Here is a 15,429-nt window from a genome sequence, read left to right on the forward strand (position 1 = left end):
CACAGCACTTCCGGGGGCATCACCGTGTAAAGCTGATGGAAGTTGAGAATGGATCAGGTTTAACTGCTATTGTACCTACTAGTCACCTGGGAAGGCCCATTTTTCATGGTTGATCCCTTAAGCGTATTAGTGGTATCAGGTACCTTGACAACCCCAATGACAAAGGGCCATTATTTCACCAAGGAAACCAGACTAGGGGTGAAATCAACCCTTTCTCCTTCCCATCTCTTAGCTGACAGATCTCAATGTTTAAAAACCGGTGCGTGGAGGCGCTCCCCCTCCCAGGAGCACACCCTCACCTCTCCCATGCCCCCTCCCTCCCCGCAGCTGCGTTGCCTTTGCCTGCTGCCCCTCTGCCTCTGTGCCTTGTTTCCTGAGCTTACGTAGCCCAGCTGGCTCACGTCCACTACTTCGTACCTTTCTAAACAAACTTTGCTATAATTTGGGGAAAAAAAGGTGAGTGGTGGTATCCACAGGACGGGTCAGGGAGAGCTGGCCTGTGCTGGGTCGTGGTCTGCGTACACCGAACTCATGTCTAAGTTGTGTGAGCCACGCCCCACCTCGCTTCCTGGCCTCCACACGCGTCTTTCACTTTCCACTCTTTTCTCCCGTGTTTGGATTTCTTTTTACATACATGTTACTTTTATAGCTTAAATGTATTTTTAAAGGTTATAACCAAATTAAACTTTTAGGGATCATCTATCTGAACTTAAGTCCCTCCAGCTGTCATTGTTCAATGCGAATATTGAGAACTGTTAAGACTTCATTGAGGAATTTTTATATATCCTGAAGCTGAGAATAAGGTATTTCCTCACCCTTAATAGTCTTAAACTACCAGATTAAATAAGGTATGCATAACTGGGACACCTACAGAGGGCACGTGATCCTCCTCAATGGAAAGTGAAATACCCCCAATTAAGTCAGCAAATCTGTTGATTAAAGAGATGCAGGTCGTGACTCAAGACACAATTAACCAAAGAAAGTCATCTCATGCAGCGGCTGAGGAGCCTTTCTAAACTGCAAGTGTGGGCAACTTCATTCTTGCTTACCCATTCCCAGCCTCCACCCCATTCTTTTAATATTTATTTTTAGAAAGTGGGAGAGAAACATTAATGTGTGATTGCCTGTCATACATCCCCAACCGGAGGGGACCTGGCCTGTAACCCAGGCATGTGCCCTGACTGGGAATCGAACGGGTGACCCCTTTGGTTCGCAGGCAGGCACTCAACCTACTGAGCCACACCAGCCAGGGCCGCCCCATTCTTAATGGCCATCCCACAGTGGAGTTAGCAGTGAGGTGTGATGTGATAAGAGGTGCTCAAGGATGGAATAAGGGCATTTTCTGCACCACTAAGTTTAAAAATTGCCTGAAAGATGTCAGAAGGTCCATCTAACACTTAAAAGAGCAAGTAAGATGCTTTATACAGGCAGAACCAGGAAAGGGAAAGCAAGTGTATTTGGGTTCATTCCAGCTCACCCTTTAATTAGCTTAATACCCTTGGCATATGATTTCACCAGTGAGCCCAATTACTAGTCCATAAGAATGCGCTAACACTGCCAGCGGGAAGTATGTGAGAATAAGTGTGTACGGTGAATAAGGTGAATGTTGGTGCCTAACAGGCATTCAAATGCCAGGTAATTTCCCTCCACCTCCACTTCCCCTTAGAGGGCTGGTAACTTAAGTGGGAATGATGACCATACTAAATATTCACAAAGGAACAAGCTTCACGTGTCATGTCAAAGTGATGGTGAAAGAGGAGGGAGATGTGAGTTCAAACCCCAGAGACCAGTGACTTCTGGTCTCAGTAAGAAGTTTGCTGAATAATTTAGACAAGGGGTTCTCAGACTTGACCCTGCAGCAGAGTTGCCTGGATGGCTTGTGAAAATAGACTTACGTACTTGGATAGAGTAAGTCTGAGATGGAGCCAAAGAACTCACATTTCCAACAAGTTCCCAGGTGATGCTGATGCTGCCGGCCTGGGGAATCACACTCTGAAAATCATTCTATTAAGAGGATTCTGGTATGCCAGCAATTAAGAACTGTATGAAAGTAAAGTTTCACCGAAGACTAAACAAGGACAGAGCTGTTGCACAGTGTACGCATAGTTGCAATACCGTTTCCCCACCAAGTGTCCCACGTTCCCATCCCTCATCCTCCGTCAGAAACACACAACCATGAATCTTGAAAGCAAGCTTCATGTGTGTGAAATACCAGTGAGTTACTGGACAGGTTTTGAACAGGTAACCCATGTCAGGACAGTGATGATAAGACTAGAACTCCACTTCTGGATTTCAGTCTAGGGGAAGAGAAGTCCTGCAAGGAAATGGAAAAGCTACAAAATGCAAAAAACTGTAAGCTCAAGCAAATTACTTTGGTGCTCTTGACCCAGCTTCCCATTTGGGGGGAGAGGCTATTTCCAGTAGGAGGCAGCACTGATTTTTAAGAGCCATCATACTATTCAACATCTTTTGTACATGAAAATACTTGGCTGAAGACTTCGTGGGTGCCCTAAAGGCACTGTGGAGGCTAGCTGAGCAGTCCCCGGGGAATGAGGTGGGACATCCAACCTATTCACAACACAGAGAAAGCCATGGGTTTCTGGGGCAACGGTTCATTCTTTTGGCACTTTCAACCAAAATTTAAAATAAAACCCCTATCCCGGGCCCTTACCACCACAAGAGGGCCACACCAACTCTTTTAGAGTGGGGCTACAGCAGGTCACCCCTGGCTTCAGCTCTGTGGCCTCAGCTATAGAGACACTGTCAGAAAGGGCTGCTGGAGGGTAAGAGGGTCCTTGGAAAACCGGCTGCAGCCACTGCTCGTAGCTCCGTCCTCCAAACAGGGAGAGAAGGAAGCCACCAGCAAAGGTAGCGCTGGCACTGCACTTAAGGAAAAACAAGCCTTCCTGAAGGCCTTGCTGCCCTGCCACCAGTTTGCATCTTACTCTAACACTGGTGCTTAACACAGTCCTGCTTCCTATTAGGACTGAAAAGGTTTTAAATCTGTGCAGGAGACCAAAAAAAAAAAAAAAAAAAAAAAATCACATCTAGTTTTATAGGCATTTAATAGTTTACCAATTGGTACAATAAGATTTTTTAATATGCAGAAAACATGAATAAATTTTGTTTTACACAGTCTGAGAGCAACAAATCTTACTGTAAAACACAAGAGCAGTATTATATACATTCCTTTACTGATTTTTTAAAATTGTGTCATTATCTTCAGTTAACTCTTACAATCTGGGGAACTGTTTTCTCCAATCACCACCTCTGCAATGTTCATATGAAATCAACGCTTGCCTTCACGTCAGTGTCAGAATCAACGCTTAACTCGGAAGATTTTGAGTTTGTTTCTGTCTTCTTCAGAGTGAGCTTTAGGGATGCCTGAAGGATAGGCAGGACAAGAAAGCAGCTACTTACATGATATAGTGGTGGAAAGATAAAAAGCCTGTTCAGTCCAGTTGTGACGTGTAAATCCAGCTTGCCCTCCCCCCAACCCCACTGGAAAAAAACCCAAAAAACCAAAAACCTTTTCCACCACCAATTTTGTACATGTCGCTTCTCTACCAGGAGATTCTTCTTTGCATCATCTAGATTAACACACTGGACTTATATACAGCTGGACAGAAAGAGTAACCATTTTAAGTGCCTTGTCCTTCAATCCAACAATTTTAATGTCAGTTGCTTAAGGATTATCAAGCCACCACTGTCAACAAAACAAAATATCTTTTACTTTTAAATAGTTTTTCTTTAAATAAATTTACAAAAAACTATTGAGTGAGCGATATTACCTGGAAGTTCACACAGAAACAGAAAGGCGAACAGGAGCGGGCACTGACAGTCAGGAGACTGGGCTTGGTGATCTAGAGCCAAAGCTTCCACGGCTACAGCGAGCGCCCCACAGCCCAGATGACTGGCTAGCACTAGGATCTGGGAGCAGTGCCCTGGGCACACCATTGGTCACACCACACGCAGACAAAACTGGATGGTCGCAGTCTCCTAAAGTGCAAGATGCCATGTTGAAAAGCGACTATTCTCCAAGCAATGTCTAAGCAACAGCTGCCGCGGCCTGCACTTCCAAGAGTGCAGCTAGGACCCCTTGGGCACATGTTAGGGTGGCACTGGAATGTCTTTTCACACACACACACAGTCAATAATCATCTGAGGATGCAATGCTACCAGCTTTTCATTTCCTAAATAAATGGCCAATTTGATTGAGAAAGTGACAAAGCAGCAGTGAACCTCTAAACCAATTATTAAATTCCTCTACTTATAATCCAAACCAGTAACCTCATCATTGTACTTTTCCCGGGCAAGGCACAGGGTTAGACAGCAGAGAAAACAAGAGGAAACAGGAAGAAAGGGCATCAACAGGGCAATTTCAAACAACAGTGCAGGAAACCTCTGAAAATCTGATTCTGGACTGTGGATGGACCGCTCCCCCCACCCCCCTTCATTATTCAAACAGGGCTCCTTGCATTTGGATCCAGTTGAGGACCATCCCTGAGATTCAATGTTTGCTGCTTCTTAAATGGAGGATGTCTGGTAAACCAACTAAGCAGCAGGCTGTGGCAATCTCCCAAGGAAGAATAACTGTGTTTATAGAGTAATAATGTTTCTCCTACTTTGTCAACAGAAGTCACTGTATGCTGTGGGTAAAAAGCCCAGCGGAACAGCAGCTTTGTTTCCTCCTAAATTGGTACCATATTTCCCTTTGTTGTTCATATCTATGAGTGACTTCTAGATATTGTGGCTTACCCTTAAACAATTTGGGTTGCTACATGCTAAAAATGAATTAAAATACAAGACATTTATACATGTACAAACAAATGTTAAGATGCACCATTTCTATGTATATCTCTTAAAACAGTACAGGAAATAGCAGCAAACAAGAACAAAGATATTTTCCATAGCTTTTGTAGAAAAATTCAGTCAGAACAGCTAAAGGAAACAGAAAAAGGCTTCTCAACGTGAGCAGGGTTGTGAGGCAGTATTGTCCTGAAAGTTATTCTACTGTATTTAAGCAATTAGCTTAAGGTATAATTTTTGTCCTCAAAAATAGTCATTAGTTCTCAAAACACCCTTCCTTCCAGAGACGTCTCTCAGGAATTAAAAACAAACAAATAAAAGACACAAGCTAGACATGAAGCTGCTTCTAGTAAATATATGGTCTATCCTCTGTTTATCTACAGGACGTTAACACTAACCCTTTGTCTTTTTCAGAAACCAAATTTCAATACTAAAAGGAACATTTTAAAAAATTACATATTACACAAATGAATAAAATGAAATTCAGAATAATTTCTTTGTTAAACTTTGTTATTTCATTGTTCTGTTAACTTTTCAAACGACCTAAAAAAAGAAAAAAAAACTGTTGGTTAGCTAAGCAGTGGAATTATTTATTAATGGAATATTGTTTCCAAAGTCAGACAAAAATTCTCTTAAATTTACTTGTAGTAACTTTGGGTCACAATATACAATATATCAGGGATGTGTAAAATGCTAAACAGCCAAATTTGCATGGGGACAGATGATGGGTGTGATTTTCCTTTAATTTTTCCCAGACTCAGACCTAGTTTTCATAAGCGTTAGGATCAAAAAGGGTTTATTCTAAAGCATGGTATTCCACAGCAAGATTTATTCTATCTGAATGTTTTAGCACTTCTTCTAAAACCCAGGACCCAAGAACATGGAGGTTGTATGTGTGTGATATACATACAGACTTATCCACTTAATAGATAGGTCCATGTACTTATAAACATTTATATATAAACAAAAGGTGAAAAACAGTACATTTTTATGCACACGCCATTAAACCCTGTCTTTTTATAACTTGTAAGTTAAACACAGTTCAAATTGGTACCAGATTCATGTAGAAAAACAAACTGCTGTATTTCTCCCACTCCCTTAAAATGGGCATACATGAGCCTTTCAATGTTTCTGTCATTATGTAACATACATTGCACATCTCTAAAAAACATCAAAAACAAAGTGATTTGTATCATGACACACTCAGTGGGAAGATAAACTCTACTTGTAACTTGGAAGTCACATCACTATATAGTCTAACAGTAAGAATACAACTAGACGTGTCGTGTGTGGAAAATAGAAGCTTACAGTATTACAGTGGTTTTTTGTTTTGTTTTTAACCTGCTTACAAAGCATTAAGATCCAAATGAAATAAATGATTTGCTATTAGCCGCTGAGATGTTTCTTGAGGTTTACAGTCATTTTCTTACATAAATACACCACTAGCCTAGGCTGCCAAAACAAATGTATCCTATTGATTCGGCAAATGTGTCATGACAAAAATTCCAATGTGTAATCCTCAATAATTACATAGATGGTTCAGAAGATTTTGAATCGTAGCCTTATTATCTAACATCCTTGAAGAAGATTTATTAAGCACACTTAAGTGATGTTACATAGATACACATTTCAGAAAAAAGCCCTAGTAACCACCACTTTCCCCCAAATGAGGCCATCAAATCAGGCACCAACAGATAGCAGAAAGGAAAACAGGAATTAATAAGCCAACATAAAATGACACTGTCAATTATTTAGTTTAGTGCCCTAGTTCAATTTATTCAATTTCTGCCTTCTTAGGCCTGGTGTGACCAATGCCAGCCCAGGTTTTTAAACCCTATGGTACTTCTAGACAACATATGTAAATTTACAGTATACAATTTGGATTCACCATGCATGAATACTTTGTGTGTAACATTTAATAAGCTCAATCTACATCCAGAATAATTTACATGAAAGGACAATATTTATTTAAACAGAGCTCAATAGGGTAACCATGGTATCATCAGAGTGCATCCAGAGGAAAAAAGGGAGGAGGGGCCAAACTAGACTCAATCAACGGCACTCCCACACCTTTACTGTTTGATCTACACTGCCAGTAACCACGTATGGTGCCGTCTTATGGAAATCTGAAAGAAAAAGAAAAGGCTTATTTTAAAATCAGGATGAGCCAGAAGCAATTTTTAATAAGGCATATAACAAGCAAGTCCAAGGGCCAGGAATAACCATTTTTTCCCCTATACACATCCACATATCTACCCCTAGAAGGTATCAAGCTGACCAACTAATTTAGGGAAACAGAGGCTTAACGATTAAGTCCTGTATTAACACCTCAAAAAAATACCTACCTCCACTACCACCATCCCAAATGAGGCTGAATAAACACACAAATCTAACAAGGACAGTAGTCTCAATGTATCCATTTACTGAATACTTATGTTCCAAGCTAAATACTAACGCTTTATACTCATGTTACATCCTTGTAACCATCTATGAGGTTGGGTGTTAGTCCTATTCTGCTGAGGCTTTACCTTCATAATTAGATCCTTCATTACCTAGTGTATCATATCTTACTGTATTTGCTATCTTCAATCCTGGATTCAGGTCCAGATGATAGTAAGGATGCTTATTAACCTTAAACAGAATTACCTGAATTTCTAGTACATGAACACATATACCTGCCAGACAGAAAATGTTGAGTAAGATTTCTTTTAAGAAACTTACAAACTAATAGGGGAGAAAAATTATCCATTAGTCGTCAGTAAGCATCCTCTTCATAATTCTATTTTCCAAGACCAAAGTTGTGCAATGGAGAAAGTAATTTTTTTATTATAAGATTGACGATGGCAAGAGAAAATTAAAGAAAGGAGAATTTAAAACAAATGATAAGAATTCACATACTGTTTAATCTGTCTTTTCCATTCTGCCCTAAAAGCCATGGTCATTTCTTACCTGGTAAAGCCCACATGGTTACATAAAACTTGTTATATCTGGCACTCCAAAAATCTAACTGCTCAGAAACCTTGTAACTAATACATACCCAAGGAGGTAACAAAGTGTTCATGCGCATTGAGGGTCTTCATGCATCGCTTGTTCTTATAATCCCACACACGCAGGGTCTTGTCATCAGCGCAACTCAAAATAAACTTCCCCCCAGAATGGAACAGAACTCCACGTACCCAGTTATCATGACCCACCTTAAAAACAAAAAGGTATGTGACTTAGTGAAAAGATAAAAATTATTTAAATAGCATCTATGAAAGGACTAAGACATATCCCAAACCGCACTGAAATGCCCCAAAAATCCAATGTGAAAAAAAGACAAATGGGGGGAAAAAGTAAGTCTAGGAAATTCCAGGTGAAAGAAAACTGAAAACTAACAAGTAAATGCGATGAGTGATGCTCAACTGACTCCTTGGAGAGAGGCACAATCAAGTTACGAAGAACCTACTGGGATAATTGGAAAAATTATGTAGTATGTTAACGTTAATTTCCTGAGTGTGATAATTTTATTGTTGTTAATGGTAGAATACCCTTGTTCTTAGGAGATGCATGTTGTCATGTCTACAAATATACAAAATATACGTAAACACACACACATGAAAATGTTAACAACTGGTGATTCCAGGTAAAGGATATACAAGTATTTACAGCATATCTACTCATCCACCCATCTAATCCCTGTCCCAGCATTTCTACTTCCTGCAATTTAGCCTAAGAAATACTTAAGAACGTTCCCAGAGACTTAGTGATGTTCATCAAAGATGTTCATCAAAGTGTTCATCAAAGCACTAAATGTAATCAATGTGTCATATACCCTCTAATTTAAAAGCTATAAAGCTGTATGTATAGATTAACATTTTTACAGAAAATAAAAGATCCACCATATTCATTTACATAGCAACATAAAAAAGAGGTTTATAACTGAACAGATAACCATCACATGTGGCTATTTAAACGGAAACTAAAATTGAATACAATCAACAATTCAGTTCTTCAGTCTTACTACCTACATTTCAAGAGCTCCATAGCTGCATGTGGCTAGTAGTTGGAATACTGCATAGTGCAGATTAAAAAAAAAAAGGGGGGGGGGGGTATAAGGGGACTAATTGGTAATGGAAAAAACTCACAATAAAGATTTAAAAAATAATAAAATAAAACACAACTAAAGCAACTATCCTTTGCTTTAGTTTACTCTGCCTTTGCCCTTCTTTACAAAACTTTGTTCTATTATAGTGACCTATAAAAGTCATAAATCACTAGAGGTAGAAGCCTCAACAAAAGTAAAATCAAAGCACAACTAATGGACATAATCTAAAAGGGGGGGACAACTGGAGGGAGGGGGCCACCGGGTGGAGGGGAGCAGAGGGAAGGGAAAGTGGCACAAATGTAATATTTTAATCAATAAAACACATTAAATCTTAAAAAAAAAAAAAAAAAAAAAAAAAAAAAAGTAAAATCAGCCCTGATTGGTGTGGCTCAGCGGGATGGGCATTAAGCCATAAACAGAAAGGTTGCCTGTTCGATTCCCAGTCAGGGAACATGCCTGGGTTGGGGGCATGTGATAAGCAAAGGATCAATGTTTCTCTGGCACATCGATGTTTCTCTCCCTCTTTCCCTCTCTCTAAAAATAAATAAATAAAATCTTAAAAAAAAAAAAAGTCAAATCACATTTTGTGTGGCCATAGCAAAATAAAGCAGAAAATAATAACACCCCCTTCCCCCCCGCCTTCAACTTAAAAATAGGAGCCAGAACTTCCAGGGAAATTAAAGGTGACCTGTGTTGTTCCAGAAGAGGAGAGCATATGCTTTCTGATTTTAAATTTGAACCATCATTTCTAACAGCAATACAGTATATCTGAACTTGGCTCGGAATACTGCTAGAGGACAGTTTAATTTTCTAATCAATTATTGATATGTCTATCATATTCTACACAGAGAGAATCACTTCAAAGTACAGTCAGCACCTAAGGAGTCTCTATAACAAACATGGACACCAAATTACAGAAAATGTCCCTGGATTAATATCCACAGATTACTGTGGAAATCTCTTAGGCAAACAAGAATGTCCACAATTTATCTATCCTAATACTGAAATCTAGGTGATCCTAAAATGAAGTATTTCCAAATTATAAAGTCAGCACCATTAATTTCAGAATAGTAAAATAAACCAAATAAACTGGAACATGTGAAAACATAGGTAATGGTTAAAGGATTCATATTAAAATGAAATATAGTGAAATAGAGAAGCAAACAGTTTCAAACATAAATAAGTCTATACAAATTTCTCCTTCACAGAAGATATTATATCCATTTTAAAGATACAGTGAGCTACTTCCAGCCAAGATGGAGGTGTAGGTAGACCACGATCCGCCTTCTCACACAATCATAAGGATTATATCTACCTCAAAACAAAAAACCAGAACTGCCAGAAAACTGAACTGTATGTAAGTCCGACAACCAAGGATTTAAGAAGAAATATTCATCTAGACAGGTAAGAGGGGTGGAGCCGGGGAGGTGGGGCAGAGAGGATGCAGTGTGGCAGATGCAAGGTCGCGGTGGCAAGGCAGTAGCTGTGGCTGCGGAACGAGCAGCCCTGAATTCATGTGTGGCAGATAAAAACCGGGAGGGACACCTGGTCTAGCGCCAGGATACACCGCGCAGCTCACGATTCTATCACCAGAAAAATAAAGCCTCATAGATTCTGGCTGTGAAAACCACTGGGGTTTGGGGTGGCAGAAGAAACTGCCCACCTCTCAGGAGAGTCCATTTAGAGGCCCCCACAGTCCTAGAACAAACACACACACACCCACCCTGGGAACTATCACCAGGGCAACAGCTAAAGAGGTGCCAGTAGCATAAAGGCAGTGGGTGAAGTTATTGGAAAAGGGGCAAGTGCCAAGCAAGTGGCATTGCCCCTCTCTGACCCCTCCCCCACATACAGCGCCACAAAGTGGTGAAACAGGTAGCCCTGCACTGATGATTACCTAAGGCTCCGCCCTTACAATATAACAGGTGTGACAGCTGTATATAAGACACAGAGGCAAACACAGGGAGGCCATTAAATTGAGGAGACAAAAGTATGGCCCAAATGGAAAAACAGATCAAAATTCCAGAAAAAGAACTAAGTGAAAAAGAGATAGCGAACCTATCAGATGCAGAGTTAAAAACACTGGTGATAAAGATGCTTGGAGAAATGACTGAGTATGGCAAATACATAAAGAAAGAAATGAAGGCTACACTTAAGTAAAAGAAAGAAAAACCCACAGGAAATTAACAGTGAAGAAAAGGAAGCCAGGATTCAAATCAACGATTTGGAACATAAGTAAGAAATAAACAGTCAACCAGAACAAAATGAAGAAACAAGATTTTTAAAAAGGGGGAGAGTTGAAGAAGACTCTAGGACAGCTCCAAAAGTGCCAACATCCAAACCATAGGGATGCCAGAAGAAGAGGGAGAGCAAGAAATTGAAAACTTATTTGAAAAAAAAAAATGGAGGAAAACTCCTCTAATTTGGTGAAGGAAATAGACATAGAAGTTCAGAAAGCACAGCGTCCCAAACAAGCTGGACCCAAAGAGGGCCACACCAAGGCTCATCATAATTAAAATGCCAAAGGCTAAAGATAAAGAAAGAATCTTAAAAGCAGTAAGAGAAAAACAGAGAGCCCTGGCTGGTGTGGCTCAATGGATTGAGCGCTGGCACGCGAACCAAAAGGTTGCCAGTTTGGTTCCCAGTAAGGGCACATGTCTGGGTTGCAGGCCAGGTCACCAGTCGAGGATATGCAATTGGCAACTGATTGATGTTTTTCTCCATCTGTTCTACCTCCCTTCCCCTCTCTCAAAAATAAATAAAATCTAAAAAAAAAAAAAAAAAAAAGACGGGGTCTTCTGGCCAAGATGGAGGCATAGACGGACATGCTGCATCTCCCTCCACAACTAAGAAGGAATACAACTACCTCAAAACTAGAAACAACCAGAAATTCCAGAAAATCAAACTGCATGAAAGTCCAGCAAACAAAAATATAAAGAAAAAATACTCATCCAGATAGGTAAGAGGGGTGGAGCCAGGGTGGAGAGGACGCAGTGTGGTGGCAGCAGCGGCAGGCTGGCAGAAAGAGCAGTCACACGTTTTAAAAAGTCAGGAGGGACACCTGGGGAGCGTTCCCAGCTCCTCACCGGACCTCGCAGCTCACGGTCCCAGCACCGGGGAAAATCAAGCCTCACTGCTTCTGACTACAGACCAGTAGTGTTGGGGTGGAGGCAGAAACTGCCGGTTTCTCTGCAGAGACCGCTTTTTTAAAGGGCCCCCACGGTCCTAGAACGTCCGCAGACCCACCCACTCTGGGAACGACGGCCAGGGCAGCAGCTAGAGGGGCGCCAGTCCGGTGTGGAAGTGGGAGAGGTGCCTGGAAAAGGGGCGAGTGCTGGGCAGACAGCATTGTTCCATTTCGGACCCCTCCCCCGCATACAGCGCCACAACGTGGTGAAACAGGTGGCCTGTTACTGACAAATCCCTAAGGCTCCGCCCTTTACAATGTAACAGGAGCAACAGCTCTACCTGGGATGGGGAGACAGACAAGAACAGGAGCCTGTCAGAATGAGGAGACAGAGAAGTGTGGCCCAAAAGGGGGAACGGATCAAGGTTCCAGTGGGAGAACTAAATGACGAGGAGATAGCCAACCTAATAGACGCAGAATTCAAACCACTGGTGATAAAGACGCTCACAGGCTTGACAGATATGCTTGAGAATGGCAAATGCATAAGGGAAGAAGTGAAGGCTATGTTAAGTGAAACGAAGGAAAATCCACACAAAACCAGTGGTGAAGGGAAGGAAACCGGGGTTCAAATCAATGATTTGGAACATAAGGAAGAAAAAAACAGTGCAGAATGAGGAAGCAAGAATTGAAAATAATGAGGAAAACTTCCCAAATTTTGCAAAGGAGATAGACATACAGGTCCGGGAAGCACGGATGGTCCCAGGCGAGTTGGACCCAGAGGGGACCAACCAGGACGCATCGTGACTGAGATGCCAAAGGTGAAAGATAAAGAGAGAGTCCTGGGGGCAGCAAGAGAGAGGTGGAGAGTTGCCTACAGGGGGGTGCCTATAGGACTATCAGCTGATTTCTCAGAGGACACTTTGCAGCCAGGAAGGGACTGGCAAGCAGTATTCAATGTGATGAAAAGAAACCTACAACTAAGATTACTTTGTCCAGCAAAGCTATCATTTAGAATGGAAGGGCAGATGAAGTGCTTCCCAGACAAGGTGAAGCTAAAGGAGTTCATCATCACCAAGCCATTATTATATGAAATGTCAAAGGGACCTACTTAAGAAAAAGATCAAAACTATGAACACTAAAATGACAACAAACTCACAACTATCAACAACTGAATCTAAAAAATAAAAACAAAATCAAACTAAGCAAATCAGAATAAGAACAGAATCATAGGTATGGGTATCATTTGGAGGGTTATCAGCTGGGAGGTGGGAGGGGAGAGAATGGGGAAATGGTGCAGGGATTAAGAAGCATAATCAGTTGGCACAAAATAGACAGGGGGAAGTTAAGAATAATATAGGAAAGGGTGAAGCCAAAGAACTTATATGCGTGACCCATGGACATGAACTAAGGGGGCATGGGACTGCTGGAGGGAAAGGGGGTACTGGGCAGAGGGGAGCAAAGGGGAAAAAAATTGGAACTACTGTAACAACATAATCAATGAAAGATACTTAAAAAAAAAAAAAGACAGGGATGTTAGGAATAGTAAAGGAAATGGAGAAGAGAGAGAACCTATATTCACGACCCATAGACATGAACTAAGGGGGGGATTGCTGGAGGAGAGCGTACCACGTGGAGGGGGGCAAAGAGGAAGAAAATTAAGACAACCGTAATAGCATAATCAATAAAATATACTTAAAAAAATAAAGGTAGTGAAGCCCTGGCTGCTGTGGCTCAGTGGATTGAGCGTCGGCCTGTGAATCAAGTGTCGCTGGTTTGATTCCCAGTCAGGGCACATGACTAGGTTGCACGTCAGGTCCCCAGTAGGGAGCATGAGTGAGAGGCAAGCACACAGTGATATTTCTTTCCCTCTCTTTCTCCTTTCCCCTCTCTCTAAAAATAAATAAATAAACAAATAGACAAATAAATAATTTAAAAATAAATAAATCAATAAAGGTAGTGAGCTAGGATCTCCTTCTGAGCACTGACTAGCTTTGTAGATTCTTTATTTAAGTTGACAATGATTAGGAATATCTTTCATGTCACTGAAACACTGGAATAATATAAGTTTAAGAAAACTTATCTTTATAAAGAAGTTATTTTAAAGCCTGGAAGACTTTAGATTAAATAGATATTACAAGGCATCAAACCTAAGAAGGTCTACACACAGTAAAGATAAAAAAGCAGCAGAGAGATTATTCAAACTTACAAGAGTCATAAGGCACATGCCAGTACTGACGTCCCACATTTTAATAGTCTTGTCTCTGGATCCAGACAGCAAGAATGGCCCAGGCTTGCCACTTTTTTTAGTCTACAGAAAACATAAAAATTAAGTTTCCCATGCAAGAAATTATGTAAGAACTTTAAATGATTATCAGTGATCTATATTCCCAATTTTATAAAAATACAATTTTTTGACAAAAATTGTATCTATTTAAGCATACAACTTGGTGTTTTGCAGTATGTATATGATGTAAAATGATCACCACAATCTAGCTAATTAACATAACTACCACCTCACATAACCTCCCTCTTTTTTGGTGATGAGGATATTTAAGAACTACCTCCTTAGCAAATTTCTAGTATACTGTACATTACATCTCCAGGACTTATTAATCTTACTTTACTATAGCAAAATGCCAAGTTTTTTAACATAACACAGACTACACAGGAAGGACCCAGATAATACAAAAACAGAAAATCTCCACTTTGGGATAAGACTGAGTTTCTATAATACTAAGATGATAAACTTACTGCTCAAGACTTCTGTCATCAAGAAGGATTTAAAAACAAATTCAGTCTTCAAATTTATGACATGGTAAGTAACCACCACCAGAGGGCAGTAAAGAGAATTCAAAAATGCAGCCAGCCAGGCAAAATAGAAATTACAATAGAAGCTTCATTTAGAAAAATAATGGGGATGGGGGGGTGGGGGAGGCGGGAGGGTGTGATTGGAGAAGGAGATTCTCCTCCTTCATTTGTTAAAATGTAATTAAAAAAAAAATCCATAAATAGAAAAGTCTCTATAAAAAAGGGGGGTTAATTTTGGCTCGTAACAACTTATCCAGAGATGATACTCTATAATTTACTTTTAAAGTATTAATCATAAAGAATAGTTGTGAAGAACACAAGAATAATGAAATATAATAAAGCTCAAGACTTAGTGCTTCTAATGATCAGGCGTATCAGAGGCCTCCACATAAAATATTCTTCATTTAAAAGAAATATTTAAATAGTAAACTGCACTCCACCAAAAATTATTTTATAATTACCTTCATTAAATAAGGTGATTTTTCTAAAAGATGACTTTAACCTCTTCCATAAGTTTTATTTTCCACTCGTATACTCTTAAAACAATGGAATTTCTGATAAATTTGAATGACCACTTTTACTCTTTAGGAGAACCCCA

At 40.3% G+C, this 15,429-nt stretch overlaps 1 protein-coding gene across 3 annotated transcripts in view; it reads right to left on the reverse strand.

The window, feature by feature from the left end:
* Window positions 1-6,750: 6,750 nt before the first annotated feature.
* Window positions 6,751-15,429, reverse strand: part of PAFAH1B1 (platelet activating factor acetylhydrolase 1b regulatory subunit 1) — a 65,950-nt gene continuing 57,271 nt past the window's right edge. For 2 of the 3 annotated variants that reach the window (XM_090257873.1, XM_090257874.1), the window contains exons 9-12: window positions 14,230-14,331; window positions 7,847-8,003; window positions 7,362-7,484; window positions 6,751-6,935 (exon numbers count right to left, since the gene is read on the reverse strand). In XM_090257873.1, coding sequence (XP_090113999.1) covers window positions 6,862-6,935; window positions 7,362-7,484; window positions 7,847-8,003; window positions 14,230-14,331 — 456 coding nt within the window. In that variant the 3' untranslated portion in view covers window positions 6,751-6,861. The remainder of the gene's footprint in view (window positions 6,936-7,361; window positions 7,485-7,846; window positions 8,004-14,229; window positions 14,332-15,429) is intronic. The other variant, XM_090257875.1, reaches the window with a different exon arrangement.

Source organism: Furipterus horrens, unplaced genomic scaffold, assembly GCF_987537825.1.
Source record: "Furipterus horrens unplaced genomic scaffold, mFurHor1.1.pri manual_scaffold_11, whole genome shotgun sequence".
NCBI lineage: Eukaryota > Metazoa > Chordata > Mammalia > Chiroptera > Furipteridae > Furipterus > Furipterus horrens.